The following is a 20,186-nucleotide window of genomic DNA, read 5'->3' as shown; positions in this document are numbered from 1 at the left end:
GGCTCAAACTTGTCCTGAAGCAACGGGTAACGAAACCTTGTTCAGAGATTCTCAGAGTAGATTACTGAAGCCCTCCTACGTTGGCGCCTATATAAATTTCCTGCTTTTCCTTCTCAATCACAGCTCCTTGTTCCAAATTAGAGCTGCAGATCAGTACTTTCCAATGTAAGTGCGCAAATAATTTCTCCAATCCTTCAAAATTTTGAGACAAGGAATCCTCTTACTCCATTTCTTTTTTTCAAAATTTAAAATGGTCCAAGGGAGAGTTCTTTGAAGCCCATGGACGCGGAGCAGTTGAGAGAGAATGCTCATAAGATGGTAGATTTCATCGCGGATTACTACAAGAATTTGGAAGATTTCCCCGTTCTGAGCCAGGTTAAGGTATGGAACATGCGGGTAAAGAAGAAAAAGATAGCTCTTTTAACCCTTTTGATGAAATGAAAGCTATGTTTTCGTTCTCTTTTTAATTTTTGGATTCATTTTGATTTATTCTGCAATTATGTAATTGTAGCCTGGGTATCTTAGCGAGCTTCTTCCGGATTCAGCCCCTCGACAGCCTGAAAGTTTGCAGGACATTCTTGATGGTATAATCTGTGCTCGGCTGATTATATCGTGTTGAATTTAGGGTTTTAATTTCTGTTCTGATACCATCTCGGTTATTTAATACTTCTGGTCTCCATTAAGTTGGCTATTGATGTATTTTGGTGGCATTGTTGAGGACTAGTTAAGTTTACTTAAGTACTGTGCTTGCAGATGTGCAGCAAAAGATAATACCGGGTGTCACCCACTGGCAGAGCCCTAATTATTTTGCTTATTATCCTTCCAATAGCAGCATAGCTGGGTTTCTTGGCGAAATGCTCAGTGCTGGCTTTAATATTGTGGGCTTCAGCTGGATAACCTCACCTGCTGCAACAGAATTAGAAGTTGTTGTCTTGGACTGGGTTGCTAAAATGCTGAAGCTACCAAATCAATTCCTTTCATCTGGTAATTGGAATTGTTTTCTCTTTATTTTTAGTTTTCTTTAATAAATCCCTACCTTCAATAATGATTTCCAATGGTTTAGATATCTCCTGTCTAGCTTAGTGTGTTATAAATGTCATCTATTTGTGCTCATGCCACTTTCTTTTTCTATGTTCTTTGAATATCTGCATTCCTTTTTTAATTTCACATATTCATGTATTTGTTGGGGAAGATAAGGAGTAAATACCACAATGAAGAAACAAGCAAGTAAGTAAAAACAATGGAAAGTAAAGGACATCAGGATTTAACGTGAAAAAATTCAAAATAGGAAAAAAAAAAACAAAGAGCCACACCACAACAAGAAATCCACTATGAAAATTGAGAAGTACATATCTATCTTCTTTCTCACTCTCTCCTTGCTTCCCTTCTCACATGCGCCGTTCTCACACTTGCCCTAACTAAAAATACAAGAGAAATCCAAGTAAAATAACTCAAAGGGTCACAAACCTTTAGAAAATAAGAAAGAAAATCGTCCAGTCTGTTTCGTAGCGCTGCGGGGCCAGTTTGGGACGTTGCGGCGCCCAAGTCTGTCTTGCACCGTTGCAGCCCGTATCTATATTGCTGCGGCGCTCTACTCTCTGTCGTTCAATACTGGGGCGCTTGGGTACACAACGCCAAGGGCGTTGTATTAACTATTAAAAAATATTTTCAGGTGCAAAGCACCCAAACCCAAGCAGGGGGTAAACTCTCTGCACCCCTCTGTGTACACGACAATATTTGAGGTCCTAGATAACAGAATAACCAAATTGATCAACATAATCATATTCAACGCATAACAATTTTTGAGGTTGCGTGTTGTTTCAATTTTTAGTATTCTTTAATTTTTTCTTTTGCCATTCATTGTCACACTAACACTCTCCTTTCTTTTTGGCATTTGAGTTGGGTAGTTTTTACTCTTGTAATTGTTGCATTCATTTTCTCTTTTATTTATTATTGTTCCTGTTTCATTGATACAATCAAGTGATAAGTTTGATGTTGATAACATGTTACTCAATTATAAGTGAGAAATAGTGTTTTCAATTTAATTAATCCTATCAATGTAATTATACAATAAAGTGATGGTGATTAGAAAATTATTAAGCTAGTGAAAGTGTATATGCAATAAGCATGATTACTCTGCATAAGCTTATGTGATGATTTTAGTTAAACACCAAGCATTGCGACAAACATCCGCAAAATAAATATAATGATACAACAACGATAACATCAAGCCTTTATCCCACTATGTAGGTTCAACTACATGAATCCTTTTTTCTCAATTGTGTCATGTTAAGAGTCAAATTCTCATTTAAATCTAATAAAGAAATGTCATTTCTAATATTTTTTAGCCAAGTCTTTTTAGGTCTACCTCTACCTTTCTTTGCCGGCGGAATTATTCCATCGAAATTTCTATCGGCTTTTTTTCCACCGGTAATTCCATTTGAAATTCCGCTGGTAGTTAAGTTTCCTGGCGGTTTTTCCATAAAAAAATCTACTTGATTTTTTTATGGAAAAATCTGTTGGAAATTATGTCTGAGAAGGCCCTATTTCATCCCTGATGATCTCCCTCTGGACCATCTCCCATTTCACGGAAAACTTTCTCTCAAACACCTTTCTTGGCCTCTCCATCACTAGACACATTTCAAGCTCATTTCTTGTCCATTTCTTCGAAATTTTCAATGTAAATCTTCATCTCTTTTATCATTTTTAAAATTTTTAAAGATTTCATATGTTAGATTTTATTAAAAATGGAATTTAGGCATTTTAGGTTTTAGAGATTTCTACATTGAGAGACCTTAAATTTTGAAGAATTTTTATATTTTCCATGTTTTTTTAAATTAAAAATTGTGATTAACACTTTGTGTAAGAGGGTGGCCGAACCATTGAAATATATATATATATATATATATATATATAATTGATTTATAGATTAGCTTTTCTCTACTACACATTTTCTTACCTTGTTATTCATATTGTGGTAAATATCTATTTAGTCTTGTTATCTTGGCAATGTTGGCCTTTATTACTAGTGCTCCATTGTCATAAACTCAGAAAAGAAATATAAATTTATTTACCATCCATTGCCAGAGGTACTTCAAGCAACCACCGACAATATGCTCAATGCTAATTTTTGTGATCATAAAAATTTCTTGTGCGAGTGATTTATCACTAAAATTCGTTTCTATTTCACATCATAATGTCCATTTATTGTACCAATTTTAAGGCACCTTTTGAGTCAGGTTGAGGTTGTCTACATGTTCAAATGCTTTGATTGTTAAACTTGAGATTTTATCTCAAATATCTATTTGAAATTTAATGCATTAAACTGTTACAAATTTCTTATTTAGTTGGATTATTTTAAAAATAACACCACTATTAACACTTGAGATTGTGGAGGACTATCTTGCAGGGCTTGGCGGTGGAGTAATTCAAGGTACAGCTAGTGAAGCAGTTCTTGTTGCTTTGTTGGCTGCTCGTGATAAAATACTGAGGAGAGTTGGAAAGGAATATCTAAATAAGCTAATTGTTTATGCTTCTGATCAAGCCCATTCTGCGTTGCAGAAGGCATGTCAGGTATTCAACCGTAACAAATTTCTAACTTTTCTTTGAAGAAATGCATGAAGTTGTAAATGAGACTACAAACTATCTTCTCTTCTAGAAAGCCAGAGGTGTTAAAGTTAATTTTCTATACGCATTTGCTTCATGTTCGTTGGTAAACAAAATTTGTTGGCTACTTCATTTGAAATTTATGTTGAGCTACTTTTTTACTGATGGATCATATCATTTTGCACTTCTGCAATCTTTTAGTTTCCATCTCCGTGTTGTTTCCTTTCCCTTTTCCCATCCTTTTTAAATTTTCAGCCTATCGTTTTCTTGCATTAGTGCTTGCCTGATATCGTTATATAGTATAATACCCTTTCTTTGGATGAAATTCAAGGCACTTTGTATTGAATGAGTGCACAGCACATATCTGATAAAATTTTTTAATAGAATAGTTACATTTCAAATTTACAAATTACCAATGCACGCTTGCGATATCCGGGATTCAAATTTAGCATAATCAGTATTTATCCGTTTTCCATTTTAGTTTAAATTAAGTTTAATGTGCTATTTTTGTGCAGCAGGGTTTGAAATTTGAATCAGGACAGTAGCATGGTTGGATGATTCATTTGTATCTTATTGGATGTTAATGTGTGTTACATCTCTATTGATGTCAGCATTTTTGCAAATACGTGTGATAGCAATAGGAAATTTGATTAAAACTAAAGGAAATTAATGACTCCTTCGTTTTGTTTGGGATGACTTTCTTTCTGCTTCTTAATAAAACATAATTGTAATTGATAAAACTTTTAATTAAGATAATTTTCGTATGCTTAAAGGAGCTTATCTAAACTTAATAAGTTAAGGTTTAGATACTATTTAGTAGTGATACGTCATGCAAAAATTATCTTGATCGGGCACGAATCTCGAGGCAAAAGCTAGTTGGAAACTTCAAAAAATTAATTTTGAGAGCACCCGAACTCTGATTTCAGCAAGCTTACAGTCAAACTGAGCGTCTCGGAAATACGAACCCAAGGACACCAAGATCAACCCAATCCGAGCCCAAATGAGTCCGAATCAAGGGCTCAAAGTGCTGTCGGAAGGTTCAAACAGCAATTTGAGTTACCAAACGGTCTCCGATTTTGACGAGCTTATACTCAAATCGAACGGCTCGACGAGACGAATCCAACGAGCCCATGATCGCTGAATTCCGACATCATCAAGGCCTCCAAATGTCCAACGAACGGTGCACGATTTAAGGGTTCACTATCGGCCGTCCATTCGAACCACTCCCTATTCGCCCTTGATCTCACACCTATTTACGGGCCATGCCACTCCAGAAAATCTATAAATAGAGCCCTCATTCTTCACAATAGAGGATCTAAGCAAGAGAGAGAAGAAGAGAAGAGAAGGAAGAAGAGAAGGAAGGAGCTCCTCCTCGACAGCCACTGGACCACCGCCGGACCACCGTCTGGTCCTCGCCTGACCATCGCCGGACCACCGCAGGAACCTCGCCGGACCACCGCAGAACCTCGCCGGACCACCACCTTAAGGCCCAACGTTCAGCCCCTACGTCCTGCCGAAGACCCGACGTCCTGCCGAAGACCCGACGTCTTACTCAGGGCCCGACGTTCAGTCCCTACATCCCGCCAAAGACCGACGTCTTACTTAAGTAACTGATTGTAATATGATCACCATTGGAGGTGATTCAGTCCTTTGTAACCAACTCAAAGTATAGTGGAATCATTTTCAACTGGGCTAGGCCTCGTGATTTTTCCCTTTTAAGGGTTTTCCACGTAAAAAATCTTGTGTTCTCTGTGTGTGTGCTAGTTATACGTACAACGCTAAGACACAGAATTAAATCTCTATCGCCGCGTATTTTCTAGCCCGCAACAAGTAGGATAATTTTTAGCTAAATATAAATTTTGACATCATGATTGGTTGAGCAAATGAGCTCAAATCAAAATATACCTAAATAAGTTTCTCAGCTTATCTTTTTCTGTAACCAAATAGCTTAATCCGCTTAGAAAGTTAGAGGCTTAGCTTAGCTTAGCTTGTTTGGCATAACTTAAGCACCAACCAAACAGACTCTTTGACTGCCATCCTGCCATATCATTATCTCAGTCTTTAATAGACAAGGATGGCTCATGGACAATTATGATTTCCTTCTTCAATATTTTTTGCATGGTAGCATTCAATCATCTGAAAAAATGATTTAGTTCTATTTTTCCCAAATAATGATATGCCAAAATCATGAAAATTACTTTCAGGTATTTTTGCTAGGCAGATAATATTTCCAGTGTCCTTCCCTAGCTCACTTATAATTCAACATCTTATCACATTAGTTTTGAGTTTGGATTCTTAAACTTCTAAATATTGGTAGATTGCAGGAATTTATTCAGAAAACTTTAGGCTTTTGAAGGCTGAACAAAGTTCAAGTTATGAGCTTGTTCCTGAAGTACTCTCTGAAGCAATTTCCAATGATATTTCATCAGGATTGATACCCTTCTTCCTCTGTGCTACAGTGAGGAACACTATTTCTTCTCCTTTGATTAAATATTTTGGTATAATTTTTCTTTAAAAAGTATATCCTATTTCGAGTGCTCAAAAAAAAAAAAAAAAAGTTCTGACAATGACTAATTCTGATTTGACGCCATTATTATGAAAACTAAAGTTTGTTCTAACGGTTACTTTCAGGTTGGGACAACATCTTCTGCCGCAGTTGATCCTTTATGTGCTCTAGGCAAGATAGCTAAGGTAATCCATATGCAGTAACTAAGCTAATAATTATCATTGTGAACATCGTTAGTTCTATTCCAACTATTTGGTTATGAACTTATGAATTCTACTTATCCTTTTGAATGCTAAAACAGATGTTAATTCTGTTTTGCGTAATTATTTTTCATGACTTGTAATCATATTAATTTATCTTTCTTGCTCCTTTCATGTCAATTAAGTCTATTTTCTTGTAGCTTAACTTCAATAGGTGTTTCTTTCATCATCTCTCTAGAAAAAAATCCTGTTTAGAGTTGCATTTGGTATTAGGTTATTGTATAAAATCTTGCAATAGGGATACAGAACGAAAGTTCAAGGTTTAATCTTGTGCTAAACTTGCATGCCAATGCCTTTGTGAATGGTATGATAGAAGTAAGTACTTGGCAACAATCTAATGTTGGGTTAAGATGGTTTTCATTTCCAAATTTAGTCGATCATAAATAGGTCTTCTGTTCAACCACAGAGAAATTCCACTATTATTTAAAATTTTGGGAGTTCGTGCTTAATCCATGCTATCACGACAAAATGTGCATGAATGTGGGCTTAAGCTTTTTAGTCATATGGTTCCTTGACAGTGGAGTTGAAAAGTTGTTGACTTTGATGATTGCTCTAGGGTTGATCCAATCTAAACACGGTGAAAATGATGGGCGAAAAAAAGCAATGTCGTGTGAAACTATCCAAGATGTCTCGACCAAAAGTTGTAATTGCCCATAGATGCACAATTATTGCTAGCGCCGTCGGAGTAAGATTGCTCAACGAATCGGATGGAGTGTCCAAAACTTGGAGTTGCATTTCAATAGAATAAACGTAGCTAGCATCAGGTCTGTTCTACCACTCTCATGACTATGAATTCATTCTTATCTTAATAGTCTGTTAGGCCGGCCCAAGAGCGGCCGGCTGTTCCTATTGAACCGGTCCCTAGAGGATCAATTTTCTATTACAGCCTCCGGCCCAAGGAAGAGAGAGAGAAGGGGCCGGCTGCTCCTATGGGGCCCACACCTTGATTAAAAATTATTTTGGAGGGAAATATTTGAATTAGGGGATGTTTAGGGATTTTTTATTCCTCCTTTATCTTTAATTAGTTGCTAATGCTAGAATTAGGGTTTCATCTTGAATTTAAATCTGAACTTTGAGATCATCCTTGTGCTTGGGCTCTAGTCACTTGGCTAGGGATTTGGAGAGTCATTTCTTCTTCTTGAATTGAAAAAACTTGTATCGTTTGCTATTTTTCTTCATTTACTAGTGGAATCCATCATTTTTCTCTCAGATTTCTACAGTTTTCTCAAGTTGCTGCTGTCCTATTGTTGTTTTGCCTTCAGAAAATAGCAGATTTTCTGTTGGAGGTGACTATTTCCTATCATAGTCACTTTTCCAAAATTTAATTAGTTATCTAGCTCTAAATTTTCTTGGGATAGATCTATTTTCTTTCTTATTCTTCCATCAGGAACGAGTAAGAACTAAGAAGGTAGTCCACTTATGAATTTTTGACATGAATGTTTTTTTTTCTTTTTTTTTTTTAATATTATGTGCGGCCTTATTAATTTTTTTATTAAAATATGTTTATTATTATTGCATCAAATCCCGAGTAAATATCATTTTCTTAAATTTCCCTCTATGAGGGTTTTCTTAGCCTATTCTATTTCTCCTCATTTTGTGAATGTTTACTTAACCTCCGGTCCTCCACACATCTATAGCCTCAAATTTATTCCTAGATATTCCCATGGTTATTAATTCATTGGACAAATGCCAAGACAATTTCCTACAACTCTCTGTAGTTTTTTGTTTGATTCCATTGTTCTTAAAAGTTAACATTACAAGAGATTTTTTTTGAAATCTGTATGCTGTTCATTTTAATAGGCCAGTGACATGTGGTTCCATGTTGATGCTGCATATGCTGGCAGTGCTTGTATTTGCCCTGAGTTCCGTCACCATATTGATGGTGTGGAAGAAGCAGATTCATTTGGAATGAACGCACATAAGTGGTTGCTAACAAATTTTGATTGCTCCTTGCTGTGGGTGAAGGTATTTGCGTTTATAACATCTTATTTAAGCTTTTGGGTGTCAAGCATGTTTTCTTTTTGTTTTTTGGATGAGGAATATGGTAAAATAGCTATTAATCACCACTATTCTTCAAATAGATTTTGTATTCAGTATTGGGAGAAATTATTCTGTGCGGAGTCTGAACGGGAAGTTCCCGTCCGGACTGTGAGTATACACAGTGTTTGTACAAAGGATTCTTCTATTAATGATTACAGGACCGAAATGCTCTTATTCAATCCCTATCCACAAATCCAGAATTTCTCAAAAATAAGGTAAGATCTCTTTACCACCAGTAATAGACTGTTAAATTCGTTCAAAAAGAAATTTTAATGTGCTACAGAACAATCATATTCAATAGATAATCCTCTTTTGATTTCTTATAGATATTCATTTCTTCAGGCATCTCAAGAGAATGCAGTTGTCGATTTCAAAGATTGGCAAATTCCTTTAGGACGCCGTTTCAGGTGAAAAACAAACTGTTCTAAAACAATGAACTTGAAAACATGTAATATGATGCAGGAATGTATTTTGTACACTTTTGGTAATCCTTAATCCTTTGAATCTGGGCTTACAAATTAAAAGAAAAAGGATCTTCTGCTTAAATTAGCACTAGAAATGGAAGGATATTCAGCTTAAGCTTACACTATCCTTGTCTCATAAGGATTAGATGGTAAAATAACTAGGTAAATGATAATGTTTTTCTTGATTGGATGATCCTTACTACGAGCAGTAGAAAGATTGTTTTCCTTGGCTTGAGAAGTTCTTGTGATGCTGGACTTAAATTGTTAGGCAATGTTTTATAAGACTTGCACGCTTCTTTGTTTGAGAGCAATATTAACTATTAAACTTTTAGTGATTTAAATAATGAAATAAATCGAGAGGGGGAAACGAGCTTAGGCCAGACGAGAACTTCCCGTCAAGAAGTTAGGATCACAAAATAATCAATGATTCAAAACATAGCATACATGAAAGATTTCCAACAAAAAATCACTACGTTAACAATGAGATTGTTCGTTATGAGGAATCCCTCACTCACTCCTAAATTATTAGGCTTAGCGGAGAGGGTTAATACAATCTTTAGGAGTCAATCAGAGCCACAATGAGAGATAACTTAGAAGATATGAGACTTGGAAGAAAGTTTACCTTCGTCAAGATGTAGGAATGATTAATAGCAAAATACTGGAGCTTCTGGACAGCATTTGGTACTTTCCGGACAGCGGGACAGCAATAGTAGTTTGCTGAAATTTCGGGAAAGCAGCTTGGACCTTCTGGACAACAGATATTGGCTTTGAAAAATTCTGGACAGCAGTTTCAAAGACCCCTAAATTCTGGACAGCACTTTAGCAAGGGAAAAATTCAGGGTTTGGTTGATTAGTTAAGTGAGAGGCGATGGGGTAGTGACCGGCCATAGGGAGGAGGGGAGGAATTTTGAATTTGAATAGGGGAAGGAAACAAATTTAGAAATCTGAAATTAATTTCAGCTTTAGAGGGAAGTAATTGGGCATTGATTTGATTGATTTGTGGAGCATTAATGGGTATAGGAAGTAATTGAGGAAGAGAGAGAGAGAGAGAGAGAGAGAGAGAGAGAGGGGTCAGCGGCTTGGTGAAGTGGATTAGGGTTTAGGGAAGGTGATTTAATGCTTGCTCAATTAAAGACCCCAAATTAAGGGAAAAGATTTAAATCCAATCCAATTCAAAATTAATTTGGGCTTGATTTGACACTACCAGTAATGGCGGATATAATACACTGGTGACAAAAAATTCGACGAAAAGAGCACGTTTCCATTGAATTTCTGTCGGATTTCCATACGATTGTAATATGCGCGTCAGGAAAAAAATTCCAATGTAAATAATACGTCGGAAAACTTTCCGGCTCCCAACCGACAGAAAAGAAGGTGGCAGTTACGTTGCTTTATATTCGCTTATTCCGGCATTACATACGTCGGAATTACCGTCAAATTTTTACGTCGGTAAGTCTGGCGGAAAAAAACGTCGCTAAATACGCCAAAAAAAAGACGGAGTTAACCGGCGCATTATCCATATAAAGACGCCAGAAATCGATACGAAATTCGTTATATCATCATTTCCGGTGGATTACCGGCATTTTATCCACATAAAAAAATATACTATGCATACACTAAGGCACAATCTCCTCACCATTCTAAACAAATTTATATTAAGAAAATCAACGAAAAAATAAAAAATTACGGTAGATTTTCCTCAAAACTTCGACGTTTTGCCGATGACGGAGGCGGCGAGGGTCGGCAAAGCCCGTGGAAGTTTTGACGGTCTCGACAGCGGCGAGGCTCGGTGTGGCAACGCTGGGGAGACGGAGGCGAGCGGAGACCTAAATGAAACAGCGGAATGAAATAATAAGCCAGACGGGCTCGGGAGAGAAATAGGGCTTCCACTGACGGATTTTCTGGTGGATAAGACGCCGGTAGTATTTTCGTCGGTTATTTCAACGGTAATATTTTGTTGTGTTTGAAATGAACGACGTCATCTCCGTCGGTAAATACGTCGGAAATTTCCAGCGTAAAATATGCTGCATTATACACCATGCTTACAGATTACGACGTATTGACAGGTGGAAACGGCGTCGGAACAATACTGGCGTAATTTCCTCCGGTAAATACGTTGTAATAGTATCGTCTCATAGAACGCCGGTAAAAACGCCGTCTTTTCCGACGTATATACATCGGCCGGAAGATCCGATGGTAATCGCGCGTTTTCCTGTAGTGTGAGGATCTTTCCTAAAATAGAGTTCTATTTTAGGAAATATTTCAAATTTTGATTGAAAAATTTGCAATCAAGACTTTCCAAATGGAGCTTGTGTAAAGAGGGAAAGTCTTGATTGGAGATTTGAAGTTTGGAGGCAAGTGAATTAAGGTTTGGATGGTGGTGGGGTTTGGCTTGGCCCGCAAGGAGAGGGAAGGGGATATGTGGGCCAATCAAGACTTTCCTTAATGATTCGAGGAAGATAAAGACCACGAACCCGGATGCTTCCTGCCGTTGGTGGGTACTACGCCGCCCTTCACTTAATGACTTTTCTTTCTCGTAAGAATTCTAAACTCTCAAAACATAATTGTTGAAATTTTTATAATATCATTCATTAACCCTCAAAGGAGGGGAAGACTTTAAATAGCCAAATACAATGAGGAAAAACTAAAAGATCAACATGCCCTTAGGGCTTACACTTACCTAGGCCCTCAATTGAGGGTATAAATGAAAAAAACAATAATAACTCATAATACAAAATAAACTAATACAATGATAATAAAAAATAAAGCGGTGCAATCATAGCCGTAGATCGATGGCCATGCCTCTGGTAGACCCTCCATGGTCGGATGTCCTCATCATCTTTCCTCTTCTTTAATTCTGCTCCAAAAACTCTATTAGCTTGATGCTTGTCTTCCTTTGCATCTTACAGTGCTACTACTAACCAAGTTCTTAAAATGAATGTTAATTGCAGATCATTAAAGCTATGGATGGTCTTGAGAATGTATGGCCAGGAAAATCTGCAAAATTATATCCGTAACCACATAAACCTTGCCAAACAATTTGAACAACTTGTCAAGTCTGATTCTAGGTTTGAGGTAAAAGAAATTGTTTTGTTTTGATGTTGCATACACATTTTGCATGACAACGTTAGGATTTATGATGTTACAGGATTTATAACACCATATTGAAATTTATAAATAAATATGTCCAGATTTTAAGCTTATGCTCACACTATGATCATCATCATCTGCGTAATTTGTATTATCCAAACTATTTCTGATCACTTCATGAACTCTATTACTCCACTCCCTCCCACTAAGTGCTGATTGAAATGTTAAATTTATTTTGTTACAAGTTCTATTTGAATTGCTTTTGGTCTATTATTTTTTCTGCTTAATCCTTTTAAATTGATTTTATATTTTTATTATATTGGTGTATCTTTTATTGTTCATTATGATTTCCAAAGCCACTTGTAGTTGTTTTTCACTCTTTTATCTTTCATAAGTGTTACTTTTATGATTTTTCTCATTTAAACTAACATTCTAGTTACCTTAGTAGAGGCTTATTGATCCTAGTTACCTTAGTAGAGGTCCCATTGATTATATACGTCTGCTCCAAAGTAGCATGCACCATGATATACCTCTCTTCAAAGATTCTTTATAATTATATCCATGAATAATACAAAAAGATATGGTTTAATAATCCTACTATGATTGTGTGCCATTTAGTTTCCATTTGGGATGGTTTTTTTACTGCTCAATAAGTAGCTTTTTATTACAAAAATTTCTTGAAATAGAAACTTTTTACTAAAAAAACTGCTTTATAAAGCATTAAGAAACCTTAGTCATCACACACATGCTTTAATTTAGGCTTGGTCTAAAGTGAGTCGGGCTTTGTAATCGAACCCTCCGGTTGGATCAGACATGCTCAATGTGAAAACTCTTCCAAATTAGACTCTTTCATCAAGCCAATGCTTGGGTTGGCCCAGCCTGCAAGCTCTCTTGTTGCTATAAGCTGAGAAAGGTAGAATTAGAATTTCATTCTTGGGTTGGTAGCATTGACACATTTACCTTGTTTATTAAAGATTAATTTAAACACCTTATAGTAGCAATATAGCATAATATCAAGGACAAGATAATGAAGATAGCACGTTATATTCCTATCATGTTGCTTTTGGAAACATTGCTGTTACTCGCAAATTTCAAATGTGGATTGAGTTCATAGTTTTTATACTTGCGTGTGTGACTCTATTTGAACAGGTTATAGTGGTGTACAGGTCATGGCACCTCGGACATTCTCACTTGTTTGTTTCCGCCTTGTTCCACCTCCAAATCATCAAGACAATGGCTATAAGCTGAACTACAGCTTAATGGATGCTATCAACACAAGTGGAAAGATCTTCCTATCCCACACTGTATGCAAGTTTGTTTAACAGTTATTGAGGGGTCATTTGTGATTGCTTTTATTTTAATTTTTTATATTTTAAAATCATATTTTCTATCCTAAAAACATGTTTTGTTTTTATTAAATATCAAATAAGTTGATTTATGCGATAGTGGCAGCAGTCATAGGTCAGGTAGCGGCTGTTGCTGGTGAGCATCAGTGATAGTTGACTGCCGAGGTGATGATGGGAGTGGTGGTGGTCGCCGACGGCAACGGTACCTGTGGCAGTGTGATAGTTGTTTTAAAAAATACTCAAAACATTTCAAATTTATTTTGAGTTTTTAAAAAAAATACTTGAGTTGTTTAAAATAAATAAAAATAGTTAAAAAAACACACTGAATGAAAATAAAATATAAAAATAAGATTGATCCCAAGAAGACTCTATGATACGATTTTGTTGTGCCAGAAATATTGTATTATCCATATATAGTACCTGTGAAGTGCTTTATTTCTTGGTTAGGTTCTGTCAGGAAAGTTTGTTTTGCGGCTCGCTGTAGGAGCTCCATTGACAGAAGAAAAACATGTTGAGGCAGCTTGGAAGGTTTTGCAGAACCACGCTACTGCCCTCTTGGGTAATATTTAAAGGTAACTTATATAAACCTTTTTTGTCCCAACAATGTTGTTTTGACTAAACTGAGTTTCCTGTTAATTAGAGCTTCGTTTATGGCACAATTAATTAAAAAAAAAAATCCTTTGAAACTTCTTTGTGTATGTTAGCTTTTAAGTATGGACAGTTAAATCATTCAGTACAATGACACTGTTCTCTTGTGACAAAATTTGAGATCAGAGGTCGGATATAATTGCAGTGATTGTCTTTTCTATTGATTTTCATATAATTGCAGGTGTAGAAAATACAGAAATAGATATTATGTGAAATCTCTAAAGTAAAAGAAGCCAAGCTCTGAAACATTAAGATGCCTTTTGGTGTAATGATTGAAATTTCATTAAGAAACTCTAAAGTTAAGCGTACTCGTAGAACAATCGTAGGATGGGTGACCTTCTAAAAAGTTACACCAACGGGATAAAACAGTGAGGTCATTAGAACAAAATGGACAATATCTTAATAGTTAAGAGTTTGAGTTGTTACACATTATTGTAATATAAAAGGTGGGCGGAGGTGGCTGGTGGTATTTGGTGGTGGATAGTGATTGTCGACGATTGTTGGTGGTTGTTGCAGTAGATGTTATCAATGATAAAATAATTTATGGTGTATTTAAAAATCACTCAAATCTAACGATTTTCAAATTCACTAAAATTATGTTAAAGGCTTCATTTTAAATAACCAAAATTTACTCAGTTCTTATTTTACTTCAAACCAAATATCGATATTTTCAAAACCACTTTACACCTCTTTTACTTCAATTCAAACATCCCCTTAAAATAATTAGTGTTTAGTTGGATTTATTATGAATTAACTAAACTATTAATTGTATTCAAATCAATATCCAAACATATTGGAATTGCATCGTAAACTGCATTTTGATTTTCCTCATTTCTTTCAAATATTGAAATATCCTTATCTACATAAATATTCTCTTGTACTTGTTCAGTACATGATGAAGAGTGATGAGACACTAGCTGCAGCTTTGGCATGGTTTCCAAGTTGGAGCAGCTGGTTTCTTCAGGCTCCTTCCATTCAGATACCATTTTATCCACAAAAGGCTTGGACATGTAATGTTATTTCTGCTGCTTTGTAATTTAAAATCTTCTGTATATATATATTATAAAATTTGAAATATCTAATTTGGCTAATTTATTTTCATGTAATTGGACTAAATTATGTTGGCATACAATAAACAATATTTTGTTTGACTGGTACAAATTCAAATCCTTCTAAAGATGGGAATAAATTCCTTCATTGTAAGGGTAACATTGCAAACCTACTTCTAAGCATGAAGATGATAGGAAACACTTGGATTTCCAAGTGTTTCTCACCAAAACCAAGTAGATCCAATGTAAAACTGCTGTCCACAGCAGAAATCAGCCAAGAAACAGTGAAAAAATAGCAAATCGAAGAGAAAACCGTGGAGAAAAGACTTGTATTTTTACTAATAGATGAAACAGAATAGAAAAGATACAATTGATCCTCAATTCGAGAGGATGATCGATCTCTCCCAAATCTCTAGACGCCGCTAGAGCCCAAAGAAACCTAAATCTAAGAGATCTCAAATTTCAGCCAAATTCAAGATGATCAAACCCCAAGAAAACCAACTATTTAATGCATACAAATCAAAAGGAAATCCCTAAACAGCCCCTACATTCAAATTTCCCTCTCAAAAAAGCTTCCTAAAAAGCTCCCGCGCAGGAGGCGGAGATCACGCGACGTTTCGCGTCTGAGCCGATCCCGTGCGGACCGGCTGGACCGGTCCAGTGGACCGGTCTAACAGAAGATATGAATTATTTAAAGGAAATACTATAGAAAATGAAGATTTATCAACTTATAAAGTGATAAGCCTCATTGTGCAAATAAAAGTCTGTTTGGGATAGCTTTTTAACTGCTTTATTTTTTAGACAACAGCTACAATTTCATTTGGCGATTGATTTTTTGCTATTTTTTAAATGTTTTTTTAAAATTTGTGCGGAGTAAATATGCCTTATGCAATCATAGTAGCTACGATGTTTTCCCCACAAAAAATCCATAATCAATTTTATAAAATGTTGCAGGTGTTCCAAACGAAACTTAAAGTATAGCTTTCTTTCTCATTGATGATTTGTTCTACTTCATCGAGATATTTATGTCTTAATGAATTTTAGTGGTGAAATTGGTAGGGTGTAGTAGTGGTGGTGAAAGGGTTAGGGTCGGTCGAGCATGCGGTACTCCTAGAATCTAAATCATGTAAGGTGAGTTTAAATCTTTAAGGTTTGCAAGTGATGGGTTCCCATATCTTGAAATAACTTAGAGATGAATTGGTAAGGTGTTAATATGTGACTTGTTAAGGGGGTTTAAGATAGTGAACTATGAGTAGAAGTACAAAGAAATTTCAATGTGTTTGGCTTGCCATGTGGCCCTTTTTTATATAAATGACTTATGGAAGATGGCTGAAAACATTTGGAAAAGGTATGGCGTTGTTAGTAGTTGAGTTTTAGAGTTTATGGGATATTTTCATGGTAGTTATATGATGACTTGGAAGCAAAAGAAAGATTAAGGTATTGAAAACTTAGGTTTTGTTTGAGACGGTTTTCTTACTACTTCTTAAAATAGCTTTCTATTAAAACAACTTTTTTAGTAGAAAGCTGCTTTAAGAAACAATAATTAAGCTGTACCAAACGAAATCTTAATCTAGCTAATTCGATTAAGGCATAGTATTTTTGAATTTTGTTTAAAATAAATGATTTGGATTTCCTTCTATAAAATGAGGAGAGATATAGGAGAAGCAAATAGTATATAGTTTATTTTAAAAAATTAGAAGAAAAATCATATAAAACTCAAACTTCTTATCAAAGGAGATGCCTCTTGGTCAAAAACTAATATATCATAAGCATAGATTACTTTACGTAATGCATACGCATGGATAAAACATAGCATGATAAATCCTTAAGCCATTGATTCTCTTACATACGCCTAACTCAGTTGAATTCAGTTGTTAGTCGAAGAGGAAGGAGGACACGATAATTTACTTGAAGGGGAAAGAAGGAGGAGGTGGCAGAGCACTTCCTTTTGTTTGGTTATAAGAGGAAGGAAGAGGCTTTGGTGGCTGTGAGGGGAGAGCATGTGATGGATGCCCTAACTCTTGACCTCTACCTAAATCAAGAATGGCAAAGGTGGAAAAGAGAGAGCGAGGGATGCCACGTGTAAAGATTGCAAGCTGAGATGAATGCCGTGGCTGGGGTGACGATGCTTGGCGGTATCATGTGAAGAGGGTGTTATGTGTGGAATCTGATTGTGTTGATCAATTTTGTTATTATCTTATTTCGGACCTCAAAGCTTGTCGTGTACACTAGGGGTTACCCCCTCCTTAGGTTCAAAATTATTTTATTGTACAACACCCAGTCGATGCATACCTGAGTGCCCCAGTGCTGAACGAAAGTGAGCAGAGCACCAACCTATTAATCGGGTCGAGTTCAGGTTCGAGTTGACTGGATTCGGGTCAACTCAATTTCGAATTCTACCTAAACCATCCTATTAACCTGTTTTGATATCCCCTATATAACATCTCGTCTGCATCTTTAATTGGAGGTTGTAATCAATAAAATTCCTCAAAAAAATCTAGTCAGTATTCACCTACAAACACTACAATTAGGGTTGACAATGATTTATTTCTAACGTCTCGTTCCATGAGATTATCGGTGGATTTGAGAGTTCGGCGAATTTGGAATTTATCCAATTTGGCAACCTTAGAATTCATCAAAAATAAGCTTTTCTATTTTCCTTATAAAATTATTTTGCATCTATTTAACATTTTAGAATGATAAGCTATGAGAGTTTTTGCAGCGGTTGCCATGTGAGATGTGCTTGATGCACATGAATGCAATGGTGCAAGTCTTGCAGAAAATGCTTGTGGAACTAGCCATATGTGAGAAATGGCTGTGATGAAGGTTTTGCAAGAAATGGTTGTAGCACGATTCTTACAGTAGAGAGAGAAACTTGCAGGACAGGTTTTACTGCAAATGATTCTGTTTCTTATAGGTGAGGATAAAACCTAAGTAAAGATTATAATATAAGACTTGCATGGATGATTTATATATGTGACAATTATGATTGTGGAATAAGTGAATATTGCAGTGCATTTTTTTATAAGAGATTAAGGTTTCATTTGGAGTAATTTTCTTGTTGTTTTCTATAGCAGTTTTGTAGCAAAAATTTTCTTGAAAGTAGCATAAAAAAATAGCAATCAAAAGTTGTCACAAGCGAAGCATAGCATAAATATTGCTATGTGGATCTTGAGGGTAGTGAATGTGGTGCAAGTGAATACTATGAGGTTGCAACGCATCAAAGGAGTTTAGAATATCGGTAGGGTCATCGTGATTGAATGAAGGCACATCAGTGCAACTAAAGTAGCTAAATGAATCGCTTTGCACCCACTGATTAGGTTCTTAATGATTGAATGAGTGGCGATTCACGAGGTTTGTAGATAATTCGCCTAAGTCAAGCCGATATGACCAGTCCATCTTGGTTTGATCTGCACAACAACATTTGGGTGACGATTTGATTGATCTAAGAGTCAATGAACTAGGTGTGACACACTTGTTCTTGTTTGAGAGCTAACAAACAAATTATTTGATCTCCAATTCGATCAATCTAAGTATATCTAACCGTTGATTCATTTCTTTTGAGCTCTTTTGAGATATATAAGTAACATCAAACTATATTTTTTATCATAAAGAATTTCTTACCATACCAACATCCCTACAACATAGAACTTGTGTTTCTTTTCCCATGTAGCTTACCATGTGAAAGTTAACAAACAAAAGTCATATATTAGATTTTATATCATCATCATATGCCTTAAGAATAGAGATTGATTGATGAAATCAAATGATCCATAATCAATAACAAATAATCTATATCATTTTCAAGTTGAAATTCTGCCACGGTCTCTAATTTGATCACATTGATCTACAACTTTTAAACTTTGTTTAAATCAAAGCCGGATCGAAAAAATCGAATTATGTTGCAGTTTGATTTGGTTCAGTTCTACATATTATTTGATCGGTTAATTTAGATTCCGTCTGTAATTTGGTCCGAATCAAAACCTAGCTAATCAAATCGTTCAAATGCGCACCCCTACTCTTGAACACGAAGAGGAACCCTAATAATTTTTCTGGATACTTCTAGAAGCAAAGAATCAACATAGCACTGAACATTTTTTATTTCTCCCCCTTAAATTAATAAGGTTGTCTTGCTTCATAAGAAAATGGTCACCAAAAGCTTTGTTGATGTGCTGTTCAAGAACAAACTTTCTTCTTTGATTAAGTGTAATCCACTAAACCCTAAACAATTATAATATTAACTCACTAGACTATGCTCCCCATAGTGACTCATTAGTTAATTGAACCAGCACCTGGATTTTGACAATCAGATTGGACCAGCCAATCAAACAGGTTGGATCATTTAAAATCTTCAAAAAGAATACACAAATGCTATTATTTATTATAAATTTGAATTTGATGGCATTAAATTGTTAGTTTTTTAGATATTTTTAGAATTTTATCACTCAATTATATTATTATTACAAATATTATATTATTTAAATTATTATGACATCATAAATTATAATAAATTAATCTCTTTTAGAAGCCAAGAGCTAGTCCTAAAGTTAAATGGATATGTTATCTTGCTATTTTATGAAAAAAATATATATAGATGAGAATATGCCAAATGAAAACTAAGATTTCATTTGGGTCAGCTTTCTTATTGCTTTTTAAAGCAGTTTTCTAGTATAAAAATTTCAAGTTAAAAAATTTATATATTAGAAAACAGTTATAGAAAACAATAAGAATCATGTCCCAAATGAAGCCTCTTTCTTTTTGGGAAGCCCAAATACAGATAATACATATGTGAGACTTGAATCCAGGCTCTCAACTAACAAATCAAAAAGAGCTTCGTTCGAAGCCTAATTTGACTCATCATACATATATTAGTGTACAATATGTAAAATGAGCAAAATAATACTGAGAGAAATCATGGAAGAAGAAGAAATAACTATAGTGATGGAAAACATTGTACTGTTTCATTTCATTTTGCTTGCTTGCAAAACTACCATAAAGAGGAAATATGTATTTGCTAGAGAGAGATGTTTACATTGGTTTGCTAAGATCCAAATGGTTTGGTAGAGATAAATGAAGGGGACTAACTTGGTACAATATGTGGTTGTTGTTTAGAAACTTTTGGGATATGATACTCATTTGTATTACTATTTCTTTGACCTCCCCGTAAGTTGATGGCT

General features: G+C 35.4%; 1 protein-coding gene across 2 annotated transcripts; it reads left to right on the top strand.

Moving 5' to 3' along the window:
• LOC110099016 (tryptophan decarboxylase 2) lies at nucleotides 1-15,111 on the top strand. 2 transcript variants are annotated; one of them, XM_020826021.2, is made up of 14 exons: nucleotides 1-165; nucleotides 261-381; nucleotides 512-584; nucleotides 754-984; nucleotides 3,410-3,573; nucleotides 5,924-6,064; nucleotides 6,238-6,297; nucleotides 8,173-8,337; nucleotides 8,571-8,627; nucleotides 8,755-8,819; nucleotides 11,828-11,951; nucleotides 13,133-13,270; nucleotides 13,760-13,884; nucleotides 14,850-15,111. In XM_020826021.2, coding segments are annotated over exons 1-13 (1,464 nt in total). In that variant the 5' UTR covers nucleotides 1-163; the 3' UTR covers nucleotides 13,883-13,884; nucleotides 14,850-15,111. The 2 variants fall into 2 exon arrangements, 1 of the variants encoding a protein (XP_020681680.1); XR_002303409.2 differs by lacking the exon at nucleotides 14,850-15,111 and having other exon boundaries at nucleotides 13,116-13,270.
• The last annotated feature ends 5,075 nt before the right edge of the window (nucleotides 15,112-20,186 follow it).

Source organism: Dendrobium catenatum, unplaced genomic scaffold (genome assembly GCF_001605985.2).
Source record: "Dendrobium catenatum unplaced genomic scaffold, ASM160598v2 fragScaff_scaffold_156, whole genome shotgun sequence".
Taxonomy (NCBI): Eukaryota; Viridiplantae; Streptophyta; class Magnoliopsida; order Asparagales; family Orchidaceae; genus Dendrobium; species Dendrobium catenatum.
Note: the sequence above shows the minus strand (reverse complement) of the source record. Positions and strands in the feature narration are given on the sequence as shown.

Excerpts from the sequence above, each read along its gene's own strand:
- LOC110099016 (XM_020826021.2), top strand. Across the intron at positions 6,298-8,172 it reads CTCTAGGCAAGATAGCTAAG|GCCAGTGACATGTGGTTCCA; the intron begins GTAATCCATATG and ends TCATTTTAATAG. Across the intron at positions 8,628-8,754 it reads CAGAATTTCTCAAAAATAAG|GCATCTCAAGAGAATGCAGT; the intron begins GTAAGATCTCTT and ends TCATTTCTTCAG.